This window comes from Rhinolophus ferrumequinum, chromosome 3 (genome assembly GCF_004115265.2).
Source record: "Rhinolophus ferrumequinum isolate MPI-CBG mRhiFer1 chromosome 3, mRhiFer1_v1.p, whole genome shotgun sequence".
Classification (NCBI taxonomy): domain Eukaryota; kingdom Metazoa; phylum Chordata; class Mammalia; order Chiroptera; family Rhinolophidae; genus Rhinolophus; species Rhinolophus ferrumequinum.
This window is the reverse complement of record NC_046286.1, coordinates 4,962,598-4,989,177: the sequence shown is the minus strand read 5'-3', so window position 1 is coordinate 4,989,177 and position 26,580 is coordinate 4,962,598. Positions and strand designations below refer to the sequence as shown.

At 44.0% G+C, this 26,580-nt stretch overlaps 1 protein-coding gene across 1 annotated transcript in view; it reads right to left on the bottom strand.

Annotated features, from left to right (window-relative positions):
• Positions 1-113: 113 nt before the first annotated feature.
• The window catches only part of BLTP3A (bridge-like lipid transfer protein family member 3A), a 52,836-nt gene continuing 26,369 nt past the window's right edge, over positions 114-26,580 (bottom strand). The window contains exons 5-21 of the mRNA XM_033098015.1: positions 22,394-22,583; positions 21,943-22,083; positions 21,364-21,534; positions 20,447-20,639; positions 17,451-17,537; positions 16,770-16,940; positions 16,230-16,369; positions 15,473-15,614; positions 15,027-15,220; positions 13,364-14,820; positions 9,222-9,418; positions 8,142-8,296; positions 7,907-8,057; positions 5,946-6,208; positions 5,362-5,470; positions 5,136-5,242; positions 114-4,727 (exon numbers count right to left, since the gene is read on the bottom strand). Of these exons, the coding sequence (XP_032953906.1) occupies positions 4,602-4,727; positions 5,136-5,242; positions 5,362-5,470; positions 5,946-6,208; positions 7,907-8,057; positions 8,142-8,296; positions 9,222-9,418; positions 13,364-14,820; positions 15,027-15,220; positions 15,473-15,614; positions 16,230-16,369; positions 16,770-16,940; positions 17,451-17,537; positions 20,447-20,639; positions 21,364-21,534; positions 21,943-22,083; positions 22,394-22,583 (3,994 nt within the window). The 3' untranslated portion in view covers positions 114-4,601. The remainder of the gene's footprint in view (positions 4,728-5,135; positions 5,243-5,361; positions 5,471-5,945; positions 6,209-7,906; positions 8,058-8,141; positions 8,297-9,221; positions 9,419-13,363; positions 14,821-15,026; positions 15,221-15,472; positions 15,615-16,229; positions 16,370-16,769; positions 16,941-17,450; positions 17,538-20,446; positions 20,640-21,363; positions 21,535-21,942; positions 22,084-22,393; positions 22,584-26,580) is intronic.

Here is a 26,580-nt window from a genome sequence, read left to right as displayed (position 1 = left end):
CATTTTCTACTAGAGCCATTAAAATTTTATCTCATAAGTGTAAGTAAAGCACTTAGAAGCAATGTAAAAGCCCAGACATTTCAGATTCCTATAAACATATACATCACAACCAATACTGTTTGACAAGTTTAATTTGCTTTTTTCAGGTGGTTCACAGAACCAGTACACTCAAGGTTCGATTAGATATTGCAACATTAAAATTTCCCAATACTGACCAGTATTCCAGTTCATCAGATACATTCTCATTGTTTTCCTCAAATAGAGGGGAATGAAGCGACCTTTTATTGACAGTGATTAGCAGTAATAAGGCTACAGTATTAATTGGCAATCCCCAAGAATTCTTTCTTCTCTCATTCAGTGTTATAGGGAAAAGGCTTTTGAAGCTGTTCTCTTGTGAAGCTTTCCTGAGCATGTCTTAGTAAAGATTCCAATTCTGTTTAGCACCCTGAGAGGGGGGAAACAGCTTGGACTCAAAGTTGGGCAAATCTGACTTGTATATCTTAAATTAAAACTCGTGGCTTTAAACATGCACTTAGCCAGGGGAGAAGCACTTCAACGGGGCGTTCCACAAAGAAATGCTGTTAAGACTCAGGCTAAATCTTAGTCAAAAACTAATAAACTGGGAGAAAAAACCCAAAAAGTAGATACTCTCTCAGTTCTAACAGGAATTTTTTTAACGGTTATAGGAACTATACCTATTGCAATTTGAGACATTGGGTAAGGCTAAAACTTACAAATAACAAGGGAGAAAGTCCACATCCCAAGTGTGGCCATTTAGCAAAGCCTCCCAGTTAAAGATTATCCAAGTGTTTCACCTCGTGTCTGTTTTAAGAAATGGGGGAAATAATCCTCATTCAACAATAACTACTGTCCATACCTACTCAGGGGTGAACGGGAACATTCCTGTTCTAGCAGAAGGTGGGGGAGCCGTAGATCTAGGTGAGAGGATAGTCCATCACACCAGAATCTCTTGGCACACTTAATAATGACCGTGGTAAATCACAAGGCAATGGCACAGCTTTTGTAGTTCTCAAATAACCAGATGTCGTCCTACTAGCTTGTACAGTTGTTTCCATAGTTCTATGCTACTATAACTGATTTTCGAAGTTTAGGCAAGTATTAAGGGAGAATGAAACACAAACCCTTAGTGTAAAGGTTTGGAATGGAAAGTTCCCATATCACTTCAAACTACCTTCTTTCCCCCCTACCCTCCTGAACTAGCCTAAGGGGAATCGAATGTGTGGGTTAAATGGAAGCACTTAAGTTTATGGGCTATCTGAGGGGTGGTGTTTACCCCTTGTATATTCCATGCACAGGAACCATTCCTTTTAGAACCACGATAAAGGGTACCTGAAGGTTGAGGCCTATGCCGAAATCAGGGTCAGATTAAATACACAGCAAAAAGCAGCCATCACAAGAATAGAACCCACGAGCTTTCTGTCTTAAGTCAAAGAAACTAGGTTAATCCAGTGAGTTAAAAACACAATTTGACATTGCTAAGCATCTCTGCAGCTCAGCTAAGAGAGCTGTAAACCAGTCTGTATGCATTAAAGTATCTCCAGTGCATCCATGTAAACGGGAAACCTGGACAATCACAGATGACATGGCTGTAAATGTTTCACAGCTGAAATGACGGTGTGCAGTGGCTGAAGTCTTCGAGGGATAGTGGTGCCAGGACTCCAGACATTTTCTTGAGGTATTATTATTATTTCTTGTTCACAAACAAGAGTCTTATGGCTCCGAGGCAGAAATCGTAAGCAGTCCACAGCAGCTGAGACTAGTTTTTTCCTTCCATTTTTACCTTTACATTTATCCTGAGGACCAACCAGTTCACATTTCTTCATTATGAGAAAAAAAAATCTTCCATCCCCCATTGAATGGAAGTATGAAGTTACTACACAAGATTTTTACTCAAATCCCATGGGACACTGACCCTACCACATTTCCTGAGGCTGGATTTCACGACACAATGGCCAAAGCTGCCAGATAATGGGAGTCCGAAATTCCAGGGCTCCACTTGTCACACAGGCGCTCCAGGAGCCCAGAAAGCTGACTGAGCTCTGGCTGTTCCACGGCTCAGCCTCGGTGTTTCCCGGATTTGTTTCTATTGCCGCCCGCCAAGCACAAGCTTAAGGTGCGGGTGTATCAGACACGTCTGCGTGGAGGGCTGCCAGAGGGATACGGCGGGTCACGGAGGAGAGGGAGGGATGGAAATCAGTGTGATTGTAAGCCAATTCCGGTGAGCCTAAGCTTGAATAATTGCAATTTCCAGCTACTGGATCTCCCTCCTGCCCTCCCGAGAACATCAGCAATGCCGTACTTTGAGGCAACCCATGATCCACTTTGCTCACCATTCTGCCTTTGAAAGATGCATTAAGGGCAGTTTGTGGCAGGACACAATTACCCTCTCGGTTGTATTTCACCAAAAATAACCCGTCTATAATTCCTCTCGGGAGGCCTAAATCATACGAGGACTCCTCTGAAACCTGCCAGTACCACTTCTTGGACGCTGAGCTCCGTTAAGTTTCTGATGTGCTACAAGAAGTGCTTTCTTTAGCCTGAGACAATGAGGTAGGGCCCTCGAGGAGGATTTCAGGGCCTGGTGATGGCTCGCGTCCTTCCTCTTGACTGGGGGTTTGATTTCACACTACCCTCAGCCTCCCTCTTCCCAGAACTGGAGTCGATATGGTAAAGGTGTGGTGTGTCCTTATCTAAGTACCTCGCCCCTGATCATTTCTGCTGTTCTCTGGGCCTTTCCTCTCTTCACCACTCATTTTGTACGGAAGGTCGCCAGGTAACTGAAGACATCGTCACAGCTGAGTGTGAGGTCCCGTCTCTGTGTTGTGTCCATGCCCTACCTGCTGATGCAGCCGGGCTGGGCCACAGCAGCACTGCCACCGCCTCCCTCTCAGCAAAGCTTAGGCTTCTCTCCTGAGTGCTCACAGAGCGGCTGATTCTTCCATAAGTGCATCACGTTCCACTTCCCTCCACCTGCCCTCACCTGTACTTTCCTGAGTAGTCACAGGCCGACTGTGGCCCTTGTGCAGTTCTGCTTTTCTACAGTCTCTTCTGGTTTACCTTTCAATGCCTGGCAGTAGTAACATTTGATTGCATTGTTCAGGGTATTTATAAAAATCTTAAATAAGGTTAAACCAAGCATCAACCAGTAGGAAACTTCTCCTGTTAACATTCTCTCCAGAAAGATGTTTATTCTTAACCCTCTAAGTTGTTTCCTAAGCATCACAAAATATTCCCATAATCTCATAGTAACTGATGCTTTTAAAATTGCCTTAATGAAGAACTTGACAAAGGTTCCTTAAAAGTCTGAACAAATTAGAGCTTGTCCCTTCCTGAACACCTTTCTTTTTATCCTCAAAAAACTATGTTATACAAGTCAGGCGTGATTTCCCATAAAGGAAGCTATTTTCTCTCTCCTTCAATAGGTCACGTGTAACACTTTACTGACGACCAAATCACTAGTTTACCATCTTGCCAACTCTAGGAGAGTTAGCTGATGAACTTCTGTCCAATCAACATAGCTTGACTGGATGGAATTAGATAGGAAAGAAAGAAGGGGGAAATTTTTCTTTTATAGGGCAGGGGCAAAACCTAGCCAGGGTGGGAAGGCTTTCTTGTTTTGCTATTTTTTACTTAAACGTCAAAATTACATGATTTTTAAAAGCCACAGTGGTGTAGGGTGGAGGGGAAGAGGCCACAGGTTGAGATGCTGGTGGGAAGTCGTAGTGCTGGGAGAGATGTGTCAGGACCCAGGGAGAGAGAGGAGATCACCTCTGAGGTGCAGCTATGGGAGAGAGGGCTCCGGGCGGGAAGCACGGCTCGCATCGAGCTCCCTCACTGATCGCTCCACATCGTGCCTTCAGCCTAGCTCAGAGGGAGGATTCCTTTTCTTGACTTACATTTCAAATAAATTGTGATACACAGGGAAAGATGATACAACTGAGCCACTACTGTCGTTTACTTTCTACCACAGCATCACAGTCATGAAAGCGTAACAGAAAGGAAGCTTAACCCTGAAAGATCTGATTATAATCTCAGCCGAGATGATATGAGCTTGGTTCCCTTTCCAGAAAAGGCAGGGTCCCAACCAATCGCCCGTCTTCTTGTGCCTGTCCTGGCTCCCACCTCGCTGGCCATTTCCTGTTCCACTCCACTACCATGGCCAGAGCTGAGGCCAGGGACTTCCCAGGTCTGCTACCGGAAGTTCTGGGATATCCACTCTTTGCTGGCTCTGTGCGTGACTGAGGGGGTGCGTACTTCCCCTTGTTCACAGAGGTTGTGGGGGAAGCAAATGTCTCAGTCCTGACACCAGAGGACCACAGTGCTCTATACAGGCAAGACATGACGTTTGAGCCACACACAAAGCTTCCCCCGTTTCCTAGAACGTGGTCATGCTTTGCCTGGGCTTCCATCCAAATCAGAACAGCTAGCACAATGGACGCCGCCAGGAGTGAGCTGAGCACTCCCCAGGCCCTCGGCGTCCTCAGCCGACGTCTTAACACTGGAGGGTGCGTTCTGTCATAGGTGCTGCTACTGCTGGTGGTCTCCTCCTCGCCTTGGCACAGATGGCTGAGCTCCTGCTGTCAGAGCTCAAAGAGCGGGTTATACTTCCTAATCTCCTGAAGAAGTTTTTCTTTATCCTGGTTGGCACTGGCCAATGCTTGTTTAGTTTCTATTAGTTCCTTTTGTAGGATAGGCAGTTCTTTCACCTGAGGAACGATAAGTAATTCACAGTTAATGAATAAGGTAACACACCTTGCAAAAAGGAAAAATAAAACAGTAAGGGAACAAGTTAGAAGAATTCAAGCAGAAAAATCCGCAAGTTTGGTCAACGATCAAGAGAAGCAACTAGATCTCCTCCCGGAGCCTAACCCCGTCGTCAGAGCTCATCAGTTATGGGGACAGCGACAGGTGGGAGATGTGACCAGCAGCCATTCACCTCCAGCGCCCACTCTGCATCCTGTTCACAGTGTTGGGAGCTGCTGCTGGGAGACAGGCGCCCACACCCCCCGGCCGTACACAGCACGAGCACCCTTCCCAGCCCTCTGGGTTACCAGCTTCTGCGATGCCAGCCCGTAAGGGCTTACGGGAAATGTACTGTGCAGTTGGGTCCTTACCTGCTGTCCAAAAGCCTCCTCTGTGGGCACCAAAGACACCTGTTCTTTTGGGAGCTGTCTCTTCTCACTTTCAGGTACTTCAGCTGATGGTCTGTCATGAGCAGCAGCTGGAAAAAAAAGTAAAGGTTCCAAATGACAAACTGTTGCCAACATGCAGACAATTCCTAGTTGTCACTTATTCCTGTACAGGATTAGAAAGGCCAGGAGGCTGACAGGCCCAACTCACCGCCCACATGGAAAACACCATCATCATCCCGCTTCAGCACGACATGTTCCATGGCCAGAGTGATGGGGACCGGGCCTGGAGACGTCGGATAGAGAGGCGGGATATCATCCTACAGGAAAGAAGGAAACCGCGTGATGCCCCCAACCAGCTCTGAGCAACGGAGGTAACAATCCGCGTTTCTCCCATTCGGTTGGAAGCACAGTGACGTCACTGTTTATCTATACACTCTTGCAACGTGCGAGAGGCACAACTGAGTTTCTCCCATTCTAGAGATGGTGCCACTGAGGATCAGATAAACGAATGGGATTGCGCACAGCCATGCTGCAGGCCGAAGGCTAGGTCGGGGCTAGAGACAAGGTCTCCCGCCCTGGGCCCGGGACTTGCTGACAGCAATGCCTATGAAGGCGGACAATAAAGTCGCGAACTTTCCACCGTGAAAGTGCCTAACACTGACAAAAAATGCTAATGTGCATCTCCTCACGTGATCCTCACAACCCTTTACGGGGACAAAGCAAGAGGTTACCAGCTGTCACTGCCAAAATTCCTTGCCAAAGTCTTGGGTAAAAACCAAAAGTTCCTCTCACCTTTAGGGTGATCCTGGAGTCCAGGAGCTCAATCTGCATGGGAACTACCACGGGAATCTCCTCGTCCTCCAAGAAGGGCCCCAGGCCATTGAGCACCGAAGTGAGCAGCTCAAGGTCACAGCCTCGAAGCAACAAATCCAGGAAGCCATTCTTGGTGGCCAGAGGGGAATGAACAGCTGCACTAGGCCCCACCTCAAAGCGAAGGCCCACAGCTGGCTTGACGTGGCCAGCCTTCAAAGTGGAGGATTCCTGAAAGTTTGTACCTTTGAGAAGACAGAAGGAAAACATAGTAATGAATTAGTCAGGGACTATTCTAAGCACTTTACATATATTTCATATGTATTCTTATCAACCCTATGTCAAGAGTGTTATTCATTCCCCTTAGAGATGAAGGAACTAAGGCACAGAGCACTACTTACCCAAAGTCACACAACTAGTAAGTAGAAAGGAGACGATTTGAACGCAAGCAGCCCGACTGCAACTGTGCGCTTAGCTACTCGGCTACAATGCCCAGGTGGAGAGGAGGTTAAGGACCAGTGAAAAGCCGGCCTTGCTAATGGCCAAGGGAAAGCTCTGAAGACACAGAACCCTGAACTCTGCTACATTTGAACGTCTCTTCCTTTCTTCAAGTCTTGATCCTCTCATATAAAGCCAAGTCTCTCTGACAAAGCCAAGTAGGATCTATGCTCATCTCCTCAAAACTCCATAAAGAACAATCTCAAGTGTAGCCAAGGATATGGAACTTATATACTTACATAACTGCAAGTTGGTACAACTGCTTTGGAAAACAAATTGGCATTATCTAGTACAGTTAAAGCTATACCTACCCTAATGAGCTAGATAGTATAGCCTCAGGAATATAACCCCAAAGAAACTCTCCAACATACATACTAGGAGACACATACAAGGCAACCCTACTTGAAGTAGCAAAAAAACTGGGAACAACCCAAATGTCTGTTCAGAATAGACTGAAATAAACATAGTAATGGGCACAGGGGATAGTTTAGGGGTGATGGCTGTAAACTTACTAAAATGTATCAAATTGTACATTTACAATGAGTGAATTTCATAGTATGTAAATTACCTCAATAAAGCTGTTTTTAAAAAAGCAAAAAGTAGTATATTTATACAATAGAATATTATATAGTAGTGAAAATGAATGAATTATAGCTAACTCAAGAACCTAAAAGAAGTTGAAAAATATTATGCGTGTTACATGAAAGAAGCAAATCACAAAATACAAACTATAATTCTATTTAGAAAAACTCAAAAACCTATCAAGCTAAATAATACATTGATACAAACACATGTCGAAGAATTCTAAAGTAAAGCAAGAGAATGAGAAACACAAAATTTATGGTCTCATGATCCCCTCTGACAGATGAGGGGCAGAAGAGGGGTTCCCGCGAGTTCCAAGTTAACGGTGCTGTTCTATTTATTAAACTAGGTGGTGGGTACATGGGTTCTTGTATTGTTATTTTTTTATGCCTTACATATATTTTTTAAGTATTCTTTAGTATCTACTCAATATTTTAAAAAATAATTTTTTAAAATAAAGCCTGTAGCACAAGCCCAGATTTTTCCTGTCCTCTTTTATGTGAATGATAATTCACATCAAAGGCCTTAATCTGAAGGACAGAAGTTCCCTGGTCAGAAGTAGTTTGATGTTAGCAGCCACACAAACAAACAAGTGGCCGCTGTCCTCGTGTATAAGCTTGAGGAGGATGTGGGAAATGACCATGGAGCACAGTCTACTGAAAAAGCCCCAGAATGAGCTCTGGGAAGTTCGCTGCAAGAAGGAGGCTTCCCTGGAGTTCTTCCTCCCCCTAACGGCCACAGGAGAGAAGGGCCGAAGGCGTGGCACTGGGCGGCTGCCGTTGGAGCACAGTGACAAGAGCAGTTAAGCTGGGGCTGCCCCAGGTACATGCCATCAGCTCTCCTGGAATGGTTCCCATCCTTACCCGGGTACTGTCCATGCAAGAACTGCCAGAGTCCCATGGTGCCCAGCTGCTGGAGAGTCAGTTCCTCTGCTTGCAGGGCCATAGTCAGATCCGTGCCACGTACCTCAATCCCAATGGACACCTCATTCACCTTCAGAACCAGAACTGAGACCTGTAAAAGGAGACTCTCTTAGCTGAGCTCCACGCTTCCAGCCTAGAGCCTACCCTCTGCAGAGAAGCAAGTAGAGCAGCTGACCGGGTGAGGATTGAGGTCTTCCCCACTGGGCGAGAACGAACTGTTGGCCTCTGGTGAGCCCTGGCCATAACTATCCACAACAGGGCTCCCCTGGACACCAGCACTGTCCAAGATGTTTGGAAGAGATCCTAGTGGGAGGGAGTCTCGGCCAGGCTCTGCATAAGAAAGACGACAAGAGTTTGAAAGTCAAAAAATTCGGTTCAAATACAATCTCTCAGAACAATGACAACTGTAAAAATAAAACAAAACATTTATTTTATTTTATGTGTCTTTTACCATAATTCAAAGTCTGTACTTTCTAGAGATACATAATGAAAATATTTATGGATGAAATGATATGTTTGGGATTTGCTTCAAAATAATATGGGAAGAAGGGAAGTGGGCAGAAGTCTGTATGGAACACGAATGGCCATGAGTTCGTAATGTCTGAAGCTAGTTAATGGGTATATGAGGGTTCATTATTTGATTCTACTTTTTTATATACTTAAAAGTTCCCATAAGAAGTCAAAAATAATAACGAATCAAACATGGGCACACACCATTCAGCGTAAGAAACAGAACGTTCTCTATTTTCTTTCCATTTAGACATTCTTAAGGGACAATTTTAAAAGTTTCCATTTCAATAAGCTGAAAGAACCAGTGTGCCTGCCAGTGGTAATTGATCTAATTCCTAAAAGTTATTCGTTTCATCTTAGATAGAAAGATCCCAAGTTGTTTTCCAACAATAAAACACATAGTTAGGCAAAAAAAAAAAAGAAAAAAAGCAGACAACACACACACACCCGTGACACCAGCCCCAAGATCAATCCTACAGACACAGCTGCGTGGCTGCAAGACTGGTGCTCTCCTCTGGTCCGAGTCTCATTCTGTAATAAAGGTCAAGCACTCACCAGTAACCTAGAAGATGTGGGGATAAAGCTAGAGCCACGAACCCATTAAAATTTTCCTGTTTTGGTTTTGGTTAAGAAAATGTCGATTTTATCAAATGTGAGCTCCTTCTGCATCCTGCCAGTCTGGAAAGAGGCAGCAGAGAGAACTCTCTGGACTTGTGCGACGCTGCCTGGCTCTGCCTCCACTTACCAGACTCCACGAGCATCACGAAGCTATCGCTGCCGTCGCTGTCCACTGAAATCCGGTCTTCAGGGCCACTGTTATCCAATGAGACAGCATCAAATGACTGCTGAGATACCGTCCTCTTCATGGAAAAAAATCGGAGTCGGGCAGCACCTCCACTCACTGGGGCTGCCACCCCCTCATCTATCTTGGCCATGGGCTCCCTGTTTAAAAGACAAAAGCAAAACCCACAGATGTGGCCTAGGAAACGTTGATCTGTCCCCTTGCAATACCCATCCCTTTCAGCCAAGACAGTTATTGCATACACAAACTTTGATGTCAACTTCACCCTCTACAGGGGGTCACACCATTTTCCCACAGCTGGCCTTTCTGAACCCTCATATTCCAGCATTTCGAACTGCATAAGCAGCTCTCCCATATCAACATTAAATGTCAAGGTTATTTAAGGTCATCCCCTATAGAGAAGAGACCAACTATCCAGAGCCCTGGTGCTAATGATTGGCCCCCGAAGCCACCCACATTCACTCTACAAGTATTTACTGAATAACTTCTACATACGGGGCACCATACTAGGCACAGGGTAGAGGTGGAAGGTGAACAAAGACACCCTTGTCCTCAAAGAACTTACAATCTACCAGGAGAGAGGAGACGCATACAACGTACCATTACATGGGAGCACGTTACACACACCATACGAGAGGGACAGAGGAACGAGCCAAAGGCCAGGCTATAGCAAAAAGGGGAAAAGAGAAGGAGAAGGGGTTCAAGAACTGCTTTGTGGAAGGAGGTGTCATGTGAGTTGGCCTTGCAGGACGATGAAAGAGACAGGGAAGAGGGCATTCTATGGGGAAGAAACAGCATAAGCAAAGAAAACAAAAGGTACTTTTAGAGACAGTAAGTAGCTCGACCCCAATAGATTTTTGTTGGGGGGAGCAGTGGAAGATAAAGTTAGAAAAGCATAACATAGTAAAAAGAAGCCTTTAAAAACCTTCCCATTTTACCGATGAAGAAATTGACTCACGGTCACAATTAAAGGTGGAATTAAGAAAAACCCAAGTCTCCTCCCTTCTTACTAAGTACTTTTTTCACTTTACTACGTGGGTTACAGCCAGATTATAGAAAACCCTGGACAAAAGATTATAAGTGAAAGTGCTCGGAAAAATGTAAAGTGCAGGGGGTATATGGAAAATCTCTGGCTCAGTATTGCTATGAACCTAAAACTGCTCTAAAAAATAAAGTCTATTAAAAAAACTGTACAGCGCCATGTGGATATATCATAATAACTGTAAAGTACCATGTGAATATATCACACTAAAAAGTTCAACTAAATTCAGGGGCTATAAAGAAAAAACCTGAAGGTTTTAGAGCAGGGAAATAACAAGATCACACCTGTGCGTTAAGAAGTTTGACCTGGCTTTTTCAAACAAGCTAGAAGGGAAAGACTTCCAATGAGGAAATCAATTAACAGTTTTTTAAAATAGTGAACTTGTGGGAACAGACAGGAAAAACTGATGTGAGACTCCGTAGAGCCGCGCACACAAGTGTTATCCTGTTAGAAGCATCAGCCTCAATGGTGGCCTTGCTGGAAAACTCCCGGCTCAGCCATGCTGTTAACAAGCCCTCCGGGTGATTCTGAAGCAGGCTAACACTGAGAATCCTTGCTCCAGGAACTGTGGTCAGAACCTGACAAACGACTGGGACAGGCAGAACTAAAATGCAGAGCTTGAACGAGCACACTGATGCTATAAAAAAAGGCAAGAAGTCGTCTGGGGAGGGATACAGAATTTTGTTTTATACATGTGAGGTTCGAGGTGGCCCTGGGAGATCAATGTGGAGCTACGTGCAGTAGATTTTTCAATGAAAAGTAGGGTAGGGAAGGGAAGTCAGGACCGAAAATCCGGACTATAGCAGAAGTAAGGAAACGGGTAAAGTAACAGAGAAAGTATTCAAAAGCACAGACTGATGATATAAACCTTCTGAAAGTTTGGCAAATGCATCAAGAACCTTAAAAATGTTTGTAGTGTTTGGCCCAATAATTCTACTCCTAGACTTTTATTCTAAAGATTTAAATATGCATAAAGAGTAATGTTCACCAAAATAAGGACATTTAACACAGCATTGGTTCTACCTGAGGAAAACTGGAAACAGACTAAATGACCCCCATTTAGATAGTGGAATGGATGAATAAATCATGATATATCCATTTGCTAGAATAGAGCAATTAAAAATGACGCACACAAATACCTAATGAATGAGAAAATATTCACAATAAAACATTAAGTGAATCAAACTGGGAATTTTCTATATTCTATAGAAATATTATACTCCCATGATTGTAAAAACAATATGTGTATATTACATGTGTATACACATATAAGCATTCACATGGATACATAAATATATGTATAAAAGTTGGAAGAAAATACATCCTAATGTAAATAGTGGCTATTTCTGGGTTGGTTATTACAAGCAACTTTTATGTTTTGTGTATTCTTCTATTTTTCACATTGTCAACAAAATGAACACAACCATTTTTATAATTTAAAAACTAAAAATTATGCCAAGGGGGATGACAATATGGCCAGCCTAGCTCTGTTTTCGCATTTATAGGATAAAAGGAAGAAGGAAGCAGCCAAGGAAAAAGAAGACGCCTCCTTGGGAAGTGTAACTGGGCGGGGTCACACCCACTCAGGACGAGCTGACGGGCAGGGTGACAGCCCTAGAGGAGTCAGGGTAAGGAGGTCTGAGAAACAGCCATTTGCCTGCACAGTTGGCCGTCATTGCTGGTGTTTGAAAAAGAGCTGGTATCACACACCTTTCTTCTCTCTTTTCCACCTCTCCTCTTTTCCCATCTTTTCCCAACTTCCCCATGTAGAAAAGGCAGCACATTGGGTGACAGGAAGTCCAGGCTTTCAATCCTCGCCCCACCACTCACAAGTTGTGTGATCTTTCTTATCTCTATGACTCTATGAGCCTCAGTTTCCTCATGTGTAAAAAGAGGAGTGCTATTAGTACTTGCCTTATAGGCTTGTTACAAGAATTCAATGGATTAACATTGTAAGTGTTTAGGACAGTACCTGACACATAAAAAGCACTCAGTAAATGTTGTTGAATTATTGTATCACGCACCCCTTTAAGTTTTCCCCTCTCCTTCCTCCTAGACTACTTATGCCCAGCAGGTACTAGCACACCTACAGGCAATGCTGAGAGACCCACTTAAGACAATCCACTTAGACAAAAGCTCTCAAGTCACTGGTCTTCATACCATGGTCCCCAAACCACAAAGCGTCCCAGCAAAGATTTCCCATGGTCTTCATTAACTTTCCTAAAACCACAAGGCACCCATTAGAAACATCTGCACCTTTTCTGTGTCTTTCTGCTTACTTCCTACCGTATCTCCAGTGTCTAACACAGAGCCTGGCACACAACATGGCTCAAATAACATTGCTGAACAAGTGGATGAAATTCTTCCTTCTCCAGTACTCTGGCAGACGCTGATAAGGTGTACGAGAAAGAGCAAGTCCAAAGCCCCCCGTTTCTATCTGCAATACAGGATTCATAGGAACATCCTCTCTGAAGCCTGTTTCCTCAGCTACAAACTAGGGATACAAATTTCTGTAGCTACCTCACCAGGCTGCTGTGGGGATCGAGTCAAACGAATTTTACATGAGAGGCCAGTGAGCGGAATAAACTATCACAGATACCAGGTATTATTATTCTGACACAGCATGTGTGTATCAGTAACAGTAAACAGGTGAAGGAGGAGATAATTAGATCCTAAGAAGCAATAACTGTTGACTGGAAAACTGCCCAAGAACAGGCTATGGTATGTAGAAGCATGTGAAAATCCACAGGATTGTGTTACTTTATTGCCATTTCTGGTTCCTCCCCATCACAGAATTAGACGAAGCCTGAAAATGAGTCTCTCCAATTGATGCCTGCCTCCTCCAAGCAGCCTGAAAACGCCTCCACCGCCCCGCAGGCAGCTCTGAACACTAAGGGCTTTGCTGCGTGAACAGGGCCGTCCTGTGCAGGCCTCTGACTGTGGCGCTTCCCAGGCTAACTGTGCACACGGGACGGGCCTCACGCCCACCGACCCTGGCCAGGAAGAAGAGATGGGGTGACTGAAGGAGGCGGGACTCACTCACTTGGCTGGGGGCAGGGACAACATCTTGTGCACGGTGGAGGTCATGCGGTCTCGGCCCAGGCTGAAGGCGTCCTTAGTCAAGGACACAGCTTCCTTGGTGAGGTCCATGGTGGCATGCAGGGCCTCCTTGGTGGCGTCCTTGGTCATGTGAATAGCACTTGACAGTTCTCCCTCAATGTTCTTCAAGGGCATAAGTTCGCCCTGTCCATTCACAGCGGAATCCCTGCCACTGGGGGGCTTCGGCGCAGCTGGTGAGCTGGGGGCTTGGTCTCTGCTCAGCCTCTTGGCCTGCTGGGAATCCACTGCCTCATGGCCCTTCCCCGCCAGCTGCTGTGCGAGAGAATCCGAGTCCTGCAGCTCTCCATTGCTATGGAGAGGCAGTGGCCCATCCTGAGATGTGGCCCGATTTTCAATGCCACTGTCCTCCAGAACCTTGTCAGGGCTTGTAGGGCCCTGGTCCGAGGAGGCATCGGACTTCAGCTCCGGATCCTCGGAAGGAGACAGCTCCGAGTCTATAAGGCTGGTGGTACCTGAACCTGCGGACTCAGCTTCCGCAGCCCCAGGGGCAGGACGCATGAGCAGAGCCACCTCTGCACTGGGGAAGAGGACCCCAATGCACGCTGTCTGGTCCTGCAGGGGACACCCAGTCATGGCCTCGGTATCCTTGGTCAGCTGCTCCTGAAGACCCTGCAGCACGTCCTTCAGGCGGAGCAGGGCCAGGTACTGGTAGTGGTCGAGCCTCACGCGGACATGTGCCGGGGAGTGGATGAGCACGTGGACATCTGCTGCGTCCTGCAGCTGGGTCACAGGCCCTTTGCTGTCCACACCACCACTGCCTTCTCGCAGAATTTCCATGACTTCCGTAAGGCCCGAAAGGCTTTTCAAATCATGCTCAGTCTTTGACCTCAGATGGGACATAGGGTCAGGGGCAAGGGCCTCAGACGGAACAGGGCTGCCAAAGCTGGCGGATGGTTTCAGTCTCCCTTCTGTGGCCAAAAGGAGCTTCCGTGCCTGTGCCTGCTGCCAGCGGACGGGGAGACAGGCCCAAATGGACAAGGGAAAGGGAGCCACAAAATTCAAGGTACGGCCTTTGAAGTTCTCTGTTCCCTCAAAGTCCAAGGAGATCTGGGGGAAGTGGACAGACCAGAGATCCTGGGAAGCCTTAGGCCTCTGGGGAGGGAGAGTATTAGGCTGAGGGAGTCTGGAATCCATCTGGAAGGCATGATGCAAAAACAGTAGGTGTAGAAGGCTAAAGCCACCTGGAACCTTGGGAAAGTGAACATAATTGGAATGAAAGAACTCGGCAGCAGCAAAACCCCGGAAGAGACTTTGGAGGTCTGGACAGCTACAGTGTGGGGCATGACGTGTGTTGGTGGCAGTCATGCCTGCTGCAGAGAAGACGAGGGCCTGCGGCCGATGCAACCGAGCCTGCTCTCTCTTTTCCAGCGGGAAGCTCACCTTCAGAGAGAAAATGAAACCCCATTCAGAATGACCATCAGAGAATCTCCACACTCCACCATTAATATACACACGAAAGACCATTTGGGCTGAGAAGCTGTTTTTCTTACTTCTATCAAATGGACAGAGCAGAACCCAGGATTATAACAATGGGAGAAATGCAGCTGTGGCTGCCGATAGGGAACAAAATCCCACTGTCTCCCTACCTTCAAGCAGAAGGCATCCAGTCGGATGTCCAAGTGTTCATCTTTTTGGCTTGAATCTTCCAGTTTGTAGATAGCTTTGAACTGCTCTAAGCTGCGGTATAAATCCAGGCAGAAGAGATTTCCCCAGAGCAAGCTGACAGGATCCATAGTAAACGTCAGACCATTTAACTGAATGTAGAGATTGGGACAGGGAACTGGAAAGCAGAGAAAAACAGAATGACCATGTACAAAGTAGCAACTGGACTCCTACTTACCAGCTAATATTCATTTTACTACCAAAAAAGCAAATGCACATATTTATACAGGGCGAGTTTTTAACAAAGGTGTGCTAAACTCACCCCCCCAAAACTCCTAACAACAAATGAGAACACACGTCGTGGCCCCGAGGGTGACAAATGGGAAGAGCATACTCTGGACAGTAAGAAAGGACCGGCTCTGATGCTCACCTGGAAGCTCCTGATTATCCGGGAAATAATACTCTGTGAACTCAATGTGAATGGCAGAGACCTGAGTGGGGAGGTTGTGAAGTTTCCGACTGCAGGAAAGGAGTGTAGATGGCTTCTTACTGGGCTGCCCAGCTGTAGAAACCTACACAATCACAAATGACCGTCAGCATCTATGCTGCACCCAGAAGAGAATTTCCTCCCTTTCTTCTACTATCATTCTCAAGTCCGTCCCAGGGAGCATACTGCTTTTACACGTGTTCCAGGCATTCTAACACCGGCCTAACACTATTCACAAGTTTGTTTTTTCAATGGAAGCTTTGGGGTGGGGTATTCAGAGTAAACTAGGAGAATCCCAAGTTCTGATCTCAGCAACTATGCTCAGAAAGAAACAGATGCCCAGGTATAAAACAAATAAGTCACAGGGATACAATGCACAGCACGGGGAATATAGTCAATAATACTGTGATAGCATGGTACAGTGTCAGGCGGTTGCTGGACTTATCATGGTGATCACTTCTTTAGGTATATAAATGGTGAATAACTGTGATGTACCCCTGAAACTAATATAGTATTGTATGTTAGCTACATTTTAATAAAAATCTTTAAAAAAATTTTTTACAAAGAGGGAGACAGACAAGTGTTGACCCCCCAGGAGTAAGGGAAACAGCCCCCAATTCCACAACTTTGTTCACACTGGTTGCCTTCGAAATGAACTGCCCCGGCCCTTTCCGACCCGCTCCGTGTCCTGGGCCCTCACCTGGTGAATGTCCAGGTCATCCACCCGTATGACTATGCAGCTAGAGCGCAAGCGGTGCCACGCTGCAGGCCGCAAGGCAGCCTGTCGGCCCTGACAGGGGCTTCTCTCAAGGGGCTTCTTTCGAGGACTGGAGAGGGAATCTAAGTAAAAAGAAGGCAGGGAAGAGAATCAGATGCATTCAACTCCCATTATTAGTAGAATTAGGAAGTAAAAATCCTAAGATCATTAAGGCTGTATGTAGGAAATAGGGCTTAAGACTGTGTAGCTCCTGGATGGAACTCAAAAATTATATTCGCCCTAAGGCCAAGGGAACAGCCTATGAGCAGAGGTGATGACAACCTCTCTTCAACATTGCAGCTATCCCTGGGGACAAACAGGACTCTGTACAGAAAAAAGTCACTGATGATTCTCCATGGGATACGGTTGGGATAATTAATTAGCTAGGAATAAGTTGGGATGATAAGCTAGTCCAGTGTTTTATCTCCACTGGATATTCAAAGGTAAATTACAATGGGAGTCCTCCAGCTCCTCATAACCTACCTGCTTTCTTCCGGAAGGGAGAGTCTACCCCCAGGTGCCAGGGAGGCTGCAGACCTGTCTCCTCATGCCACTTCTCCATTTTACTCTGAAATTCCATCACCAGATTCTGGGCCCACTGGCCTCGGGTCTCCATGGCGTCACAGTGCCGTACCCAGTGTTTGCAGCTATCGCCTGTGCAATAGAGAAGCAAAAAGATCATGATCCAATGTTCCAATTTTTCCTTTCCATTGGTCTAGTCATAGTTCAGAATCCGATCCCTCAGCCCCAATCCAGAATTCTCTGGAATAAGTACACATTATCCAGTGAGAGCACTCAAGTTCTTCTGGATTCCATACGTGATTTTTCCCTGAGATTCCTGAAGACCAGCTGCTGACTGCTGCCATCTTTGACCATAAACTACTGGAGAGGCTCTAAATGTAGTAGAAATAAGGGCCAGAGGGTAGAATGAAAAGCAACACCTCAAGCACTGCCTTCCCTCCCTTCTTCCTCTCATCACTGATAAAGAATCATCAATTAATGGACCCTGAAAGTTTCCAGAAGATGTCCTCTTGAAGAGGCTTATTTCAATACCTCATGTGCTGCAATCCCTCACACCTTCCTGCTGGGCAGTCAGCGGTGAACCCAGGAATCTGTTCTCAATACCGGCCATGCTAGAACTTCCCCCATTCAGAAATCTCCTACCTGCCCAATGGAAGGGGTAATAGTCAAATGCCATCTTGCGGAAGGTAAGCTGCATGGCACCACCCATGAGTCTATTTGCAGAGACACCTATAAAAGAAAAATAAAGGTGAAGAGTAGCAGAAGGAATAAAGAAGCCTAAACACGACTTGAAGCATTAAAAGTCCTCTTGATGAACTGATACACAGTTCCCTAAAAGACCATGATGTCAGGTGATTTGCAAAACTGAGTCCCCCCTCTTTCAAGTTGCAACAGTCAATAGACATGCTCTGAAAGATCAAAAATGTACATTCTACTGTCTCTGTAAATGACTGCCAGATTTCCAGAAAGGCAAAAGAAACTGTAAAACTCAGGATTTAGGAATTCTAATCCTAGGTCTCCCGCAGACATGTTCTACAACCCTGATTGATTGGGTCCCCCAATCCTAACAATATTTGTATTGCTGCATAATACATCACAACACCTGGAGAGGTGTAAACGAGATTCCCCAAAAAACAGGGCGCATGTTATTTCCTTTCATATGTGGGCCTCCCTGCAAAAGCTATGTATTAGACAATCATTATATACTATACATACAAAATCCATGGAATATAAAAATACTGCACTAACAAGAACACAGAATAAATAAACAGAAAATTGTAGGTAAGTTGGAACTTTTAGCAATAAGTCAAATATTGTATTATGTTTACCTTGAATTTACATGAAATTCTTAATGAATTTTCCAGGTTTCTATCTTATCTCTCCAACTAGACTCTAAGAACTCGAAGAGTAGGGAATATTTGTCTACATCTAGGTATGACTGTCTGACCTACACTGTTCTGCACTTCCACTCCCTCCCCTTACTAAGGTGAAGGGAAATACCATGGGGTTATATCAAGTACTTGAAATGTAGCTGGTAGAAATGAGGAACTCACTTAATTGGGTGTAATTTTAATTTAAATAGCCAGATGTGGCTAGTGGCTACTGTGCTTGACAGAGTTGTAAAGCAATACTACCCAATAGAAATACAACGTGAGTCACATAATTTTCAATTTTCTAGTAGCCACATGAAAAGATTTTTTTTTAAATGAAATTAATTTTAATTAATAATACATATTATTTAAACCAATATACCCAAAATATTACCCTTTCAACATGTAAACAATATGAAAATAATTTTCAAGGTATTCTACACTATATTTTTGTACTATATCTTTTTTTTTTCCTCCTTCGTCCGCCTCCCCATGGCTGCCCACCGCAGCCCAGCTCCAGGGAGAGCCATTGTTCACAATCTTAGCTGTAGATGGCGCAGCTCACTGGCCCATGTGGGAATTGAACCCGCGACCTCGGGGTTAGGAGCATAACGCTCCAAACACCTGAGCCACTGGGCTGGCCAGTATAACTTCAAAATCCTATGTGCATATTACACTTGCAGCAATGTTAGTTTGGATCAGCCAACATTTCAAGTGTCCAAGTCACATGTGACTAGTGGCTACCATACTGGACAGAAAAACTCCAGAGAATCTTAAAGCCCTTTCTGCACCACCTGGTTCTCCCTTCCCCTTTCTCCCTAAACCCAAGGAGAAGAGACACAGTCCCAAGGACTATCATATACCTCACCTGGGAATTATCCCCATCTAAAAATGTCACATCAAAAACTTCCATAAATTCCACCAAATAGATTAATTTTGTTTAATAAATCAAGGGCTGCAGGGAAGGCTACAGTCACATCACAGTGGCATTACAGGACCTGCCACACGAATGGGGACAGTGCTCTACACCCCTCATCAAGCAAGAGGATGAAACTCCCAATAATGTATCTTTAACAAAGGCTTCTGAGTGTACTAAAAACAAAACAAACAAAACAGAGCCTTTAGAGTAACACTTGGAAGAAACAACCAAACAAAATAATAATCATTTTAACAAAGAACTTCCAAAATGAATGGGTGGCAAACCAGTGAGCAATTTATTCCCTGTGGTGGCAAAAACAATCTTTATGCTGTCACTGTTCCTTTCGGCTCTCAGTGGGAATAGAGGGGGGCTGAAGTCACCTCAAGACCAAGGAATAGCCAAGCAAGAGAGGCAATGCTGTTTGGTGTGCCAGCAGGAAAAGAAGAGGAGGAACCCCCAAGGAAAGTTAGTCTCGGTCTCATTAAGAGGCAAACATAAACTTCAGAGAGGATAAGGCAGCAAAAGACAAATCCACCATATGAGAGCATCTAAAACCAAGAACTGGTGACAAAGGGAATTATAGACAGAAAACAGACAGAATATTGAAAAAACAGACATCAGAATAATAATACTTAATATCTGCCTATAATTAAGGTCCTCAAAATTCAGTATATTATCTCATTTGAGCCTGACAACAACCTATGAGGTAAACAAAACATAATTTAACTCAAGTTCACAAACAACGAATCTCAAAGAGGTTAAGCAAGCAGTTAAATGATTTCCCCAAGGCACATGAAGGAAAGAAATGAGTCAATTCCTTTTCCATTCTGAATAAATGTATATGTAATATCAACTGCTCTAATGAACGTAAAAGCAAGATAAGACGGCATAACCTCTCTGTTTGGGAAGAGCACATTTACACATAATAATTATTTCAACTGACTCAAAAATATGAAAATACTGAGGTTTCCTAAAGTTGAATTTACTTTCCTAACACTTACACCAGTTGTCAGCATTGCCCAAGGGACTTGCAGAGAAAAAAAAAAGTATGCACTGCGTGGGCTGTACCCTTGAAGAGTCTGATTTACGTGGGGGAGGGGAGAGCCCCAGCATCTGTATTTTATTACGTGTTACAGGCGGTTCTGTTGCTGCCTGAAGGCTGAACAGCACTGCTTACGTTAACAGAAAGAGAGCTACCAGCAGAAGGCGGAAACTCGAGGAATGCCTGTGATCAAGGGAAGCCAACCAAAGTCTCCACAGGCTCTGGAAAGAGCCTTCCTCCCCAAGCTTTGCCCGGAGCTGAAGGCACTGATGGACCACCCAGCCCAGGCTCAGGTCTCAGGGGCTACCTGGCTCGCGGGACTGGTTGTCATCACAGATGTGCAGGTCGAGGCGGGAGATGAGCAGATGGTAGGACGACTCTTTCACATCAAAGTTCTCAAAGTACTGGCTGAGGCGGTTGCTGCTGTTGCTGCTGCTGCCCTGGCTGCCACCAAATGCCTGGGCCCAGGACTGCTGGGCACTGGGAGCAGGTGGGGTGGTCTACATGTGACAGAGAAAAACAGGAAGTCCAGATCCTGAAAGACCCCTTTGCAGGCTTTTTCAAAGCTTTAGTCCAGCCCGAAGAAAACCACAATTCAGCAAGATGCTCCTTCCCTCTCCTAGCTGTTCCTAGCTGTTCTCCAGCTGTTCTCCTAGCTGGTAAGTCAGTTAGGTCTGCCCCACGTAAATAACACAAATTCCCAAAACCCTAATTATAATGAGTCTAGAAACTGTCCGAGTACTGCTCTGAGATCTGAATTGCCCCCCAAGCTCTTCCTCCGCAGGACTTAGCTGACTGATGCTAAAACACCTCCTCAGGAAGTCTTCCCGAAATGCCCTTTCAGCTGGGTAGCTGGATGCCCCGTCTCTGTGCCCTCATAGCGTAGTGTTTACCGCTGCTGCAGCGCTTATTACATCATAGCATAAGAACTTGTTTATGGATCCAGATTTCAAAACAGTGAGAGCTCCAAGGACAGGAACAAGAGGCTATTCTACTTTTCCTCTCCGGTGACTAGCACTGTATACCTGACACACTGGAAATACCCAATGAACAGAATAAATGAATAAATCAGAGGCCCAGGCAAAGCCTATGCACATTTAGAAGTAAATGACAAGTCCCCCAAATAAATAAGCCAAGTAAAGTGTAGACCCCGCCTGTGCTGGCATGAATTAGGCCCAGGTGCCCATCTCCCCAGCCCCCCCAGGGCAGCTGTTCCGCGCCTACCTGTGCAGGTTCGGGGGCCAGGCTCTTTCTCTGCTGGGCGGACTTCTCCATGGCCTCGCTCAGTGACTCCGCGTATTTCATCATGGCCTTGAGCTGCGAGTCGGTCAGCACCCAGAGCAGGTCATCCAACAGGAACATCAGCTTGGAGGCGACCACGTTGCAATCCTTGGTCTGAAAGGGCCACACAGAGCACAGGTTCAACACGTGGCATCATGCCAACTCCTCAAAGTGACTGTCACCCAATCAATTTCAGAAATTGCTTTTCAATCCCCAGTACAGGAAAGTGTATAAGCACTTTGGAGAGTCAATTTCTTAAAACTAAAAGCAGCAATAGACAACTTCCAGATGCCTAAGTCAGTGTCCCTATATTTAAGTAAAAATTGTGGTTTCAAAAATTAAGATGTAAGGACATGGAAATGTACTCTTATTGGGGGATACTGTGCAACACTGAAACACAGGCGCTCCCTTTTCAACTGTCATTCTAGGGACCAATAACATTTCAAACAGAGGGTACACCCACTCCCAGGCTGTCTAGGAGAATGGAAGACGGAAGTTTTCGTGAGCACAGAGAGCACTCACTCTTCTCTTGAGTGCTATCTGGATCCTGCCTTGGTTGGTGATAAGCCTCAGTGGGGTAGTGACCAGGTCCTGATCACCGCTGTCTGTAGCATCTGCCTCAATCCGAAGCGTCTGCCAAGTTATTTCCTTAAATGTCAAAACCTGGAAGGAGACAGTAAAATCCCTGAATTCTGTGCATGAAATTAACCAAGAGGCAGAACGTCCAAGGGGAAAAGGCTGGTAAGGCAGAGACTCCCAGCATTCTCAGTGGGGAGCCTACCCCCGGAAGGCAGTGGCTCAGAGATCCGTAACCAAGGAAAGGATGTAGCAGTAACGCTGGACAAGGGATCCTGGGCTTCCGAGGAACAGGGCGTCATTTGAGGAAATCCCCCAAGGGACAATAACAGCCTTTAAGAATTAGTCCTACTTTGAATCCCCCCATTCTTTCCTCTTGTAATGCTATGGCTGTCACCTCTCCTCGGCGGGGGTCGGTGATGCGGGTGAGACGGAGGTCACTCTGCTCCCAGTTGGGGTTGACACTGTAGCCCTGGAGCTGCCACAATTCAAAAGAAGCGTGGAAGGCCTTGGAGTGGATCTTGATAGTGATGGAATTCACAATGATGAACATCCCCTCCACCACCTTCTCAGCAAAGCCATATTCACTACAACAAATGAGGCAGACCCACGTTCAGAATCACGTGACACTACGCGCACACACTCTTTATACCGGAACACATCAGACAGAACTAATGACAAACAATGCCCATCTTTGGGTGCTACAACTGTGGATGAGTCCTTTTTCTTTATTTCTCTCCTCCCAGTTCTACTTTCTTACATTTTTTAAATTTCTAAAAAAATTGTATGACACAGTACTCTTTTTAATGGAATTTTTTAAAAGAATGGAATAAAAGGAGAGGAGTTTACCTGGAAACAATCTCCTTCCTATTGGAAAGAATAAATTGAAACATCTTTTTACAGTCCACCAACTACCTGAATAAATAATGAGTATCTTCTATGAGAGGAGGTATGACCACAGAAGGAAACACTAGGTTTCCATAAAATCTTCAAACACAGAGCATACTCTGTAGACGTAGTGGAAAGAAGGAAAGACAGCTAGGTGAGCAAGAGGTGTAATCCTGTGAAATCTAATCAAGGACAGTCCCAACCTGACCTGATCTAATACCCCAAAGAGCAGAGCTGCACCTCCACAGAGAGGCTAAAAATGGCAAGGAGAGGAATGAAGGCCCTCTGAAAGTACTTCTGGATGTGGAAACCAGAGACATTCTTGATCTGTACATGAAATCAATTCTCATTACAACAGATGAAAAGAAGGTCTGGAAATTATAAACTAAAATAAACATAAACAGTTGACACTTGAACAACATGGGGGTGAGAGGCACTGCCCTCCCCCATGCAGTCACAAATCCATGTATAACTTTCAACTCCCTCAAAACTTAACTACTAAAAAGCCTTTGCTATTGGAAGCTTTGCATATAACATAGTTGATTAACATATTTTGTATGTCATATGTATTCTACATTGTATTCTTATAATAAAGTAAACTAGAGAAAAGAAAATGTTATTTAAAAAACCACAAGGAAGAGAAAACACATCTACAGTACATATTTGAAAAAAATCCACAAAGAAATGAACCTGTGCAGTTCAAACCTGTGTTGTTCCAGCGTCAACTGTATATGTATATTTTCTATTTATATCACAAGGGCTTCAAAAAACTGAGAAAAGATGAACAGTTCAATAAAAATGGTACAAAGCATCAACTGTTCATAGGAAAATAAATGTAAATAGGTATTAAACAAAAATGATGTTCAGCCTCACTCATAAATCAAAATTACACTGAGAGTCACCGATTTAAGACAAAGGTGACATTGTAGTAAGGAAAGATGAAAGACGGTCTTTTCAATAATGGTGCATGGTCAATTTGAGGATATCCATATAGAATAAAAATAATATTAACCCCATCTTACTCCAAACCAAAAAAAAATCAGTTTCAAGATTGATTGAGATCTAAATGTAAAAGATCAAACAATAAAGCTTTAAGAAGAAAACACAGGAGAATATCTTCATGCCTTAGGATAGGAAAAGATTCCTTAAAAAAGACACACAAAGTGTCAACATAAAGCAAAAAATAGATTAGATATACCAGACTACATTAAAATTAATAATGTCTACTCAACAAGAAAAAAACATTAAGAGTGATAGTGAACCCACAAAGTAGGAGAAGATAGCTGTAATACATGTATGTAATTGAGGACTTGTTTCTAGAATAAAGAACTCCCGGGGCGGCCGGTTAGCATAGTGGGTTAGAACGCGGTGCTCTTAACAACAAGGTGGCCGGTTCGATCCCCACATGGGCCACTGTGAGCTGCGCCCTCCACAACTAGATTGAAACAACTCCTTGATTTGGAGCTGATGGGTCCTGGAAAAACACACTTAAAATAAAAGTTTAAGGGAAAAAAAAAAAAAGAACTTCAAATTAATAAGAAAAAGACAAACAATACCCAAAAGATAAATGGGCAAAACACTTACACCAATGCTTTATGACCAATTCTTTATGAAATTTCAATAAATTAATCATCAGGAAAATGCAAATTAAAATCATAATGTGATAAAACTACACACCTACCAGAATGGCTAAAATAAAAAGACATTACTGAGTGCTAGCACCTGGAACTCATGCGCTGCTAGTGGGGAAAGTGGTACCCGCACTTTGAAAATCTTTCTAGCAGTATCTGCTAAAAGAGAACATATACACAGCCTATGACCCTGCAACTCTACTGCTAGGTAGATACAAAACAGAAACGTATATGAATGCTCACCAGGCAGGTACAAGAGATATGCACAGGAATCTTCCTAGCAGCCCTTTTCTTTTTTCTTACAGTTCTAATTTATATAGAGAAGAATTCACTTTTTGTGGTGTCCAGGTCTAGGGTTTTGACAAGTGCATCAAGTCCTGTGCCGACCACCACAGTCCTGACAGACGCCAGGTCACAATACTTCACAGCCAGGAACTAGAGACATGGATAGACCTGGGGCACGTCATGGAATAATACACAGTAATGAGGATGAAGGGACTATAAATGTATGTGACAACATGGATGATTCTCACAGAAAGCTAGATACAAATGACTACCTACTATATGATTACATTTATATAACTTTAAAAATAGGAAAAACTAATGTTTGGTTTTAAAAAGGAAAACAATATTGTGAGAGAGTGGTACGGTGTCAGATGGTGGCTGGACTTATATCTTGGTGATCACTTCTTTAGGTATATAAATGGTGAATGACTACTGTGTACACCTGAAACGAATATAATATTGTATGTGAGCTATAGTTTAATAAAAACCTTTTTTTAAAAAAATCAGATTTAGGTCAAACATGAAAAATAAATAAATACAATAAAAATAAGGATAAAAGTTACTCTTGGGGGTGGGTATGACTAGAAAGGGCACAGAAGGCTTCTGGGGTAGTGGAAGTAGTCTGTTTCTTGATGTGTTAACTTCGTAAAGAATGACTGAGCTACACACTTACGATCTGTGCACTTCAATATGTTACGCATTTCAATTCAACTTACAAAAAAACTATACTGAAATACCATGTGTCATCTATTAAGTTAGGCAAAACTCCTGAAGTTTAACAATATTCTCTGTTGACAAGCATATGGAAAAACAAGACCTCTTACACATTGCTGGTGGAATTATAAAATCCTGATGGTGGGACTTCAGCAATGTCTATCAAAATTATACATGCATTTGCCCTTTGACCTAGTAGTGCCACTTCTAGGAATCTATCCCAAAATATGCTAGAAAAAAAAAATAGAAACAACCCAAATGACCATCAACTGATGAATGGATAAATAAAATGTGGTCTATCCATACGATGGAATAGTATTCAGCCATAACAAGAAATAAAGTACTGAAACATCCTACAACATGGAGGAACCTTGAAAACATCGTATACTATGTGAAAGTGAAAGAAGCCAGTCACAAGAGACCACACAATTTACGATTCTCTTTATACGATTTGACCAGAATACATACAGGAAGTGGATTAATGGTTGCCTAAGGCTAAGCCAGGGGACAATGGGAAGTGACTGCTAATAGGCATGAGATTTCTTTTGGGGTGATACAAATGTTCTAAAATTGATTGTGGCGATGGCTGCACAACCTGGTGTATATACTAAAAACCACTGAACTGTCCACTTCAAATGGATGAATTCTATGGTATGTTAATTACATCTCAATAAAGCTGTTTTTAAAAATATGCTGGCAAAATTCTAAGTGACTTACGAACAGGGTCATTTATTGCTATACTATTTCTAACAGCAAAGAACCTGGAAATAATTCCAATATATAGCAATAGAGAACTGGCTATATAAGTGATGCCTCCATAAAATACTGAGTGTTCTGCAGGTGCAAAAAGGAAGAAGGAACATCTCTCTATCTGCTTCTATGGAGTGATCTCCAGCATATGTGTTTAAAAGGAAAAAAGCAATGTTGAACGTGTTTATGGTATGCTACATTTTGTGTAAAAACGGTAGTGGGGACACACAAACATATATACTATACCATACCTTGTTTTATAGTTTTAACTTTGGTACTATGTAACTTTACATAGTTAAAAAAAATAAATTTAAAA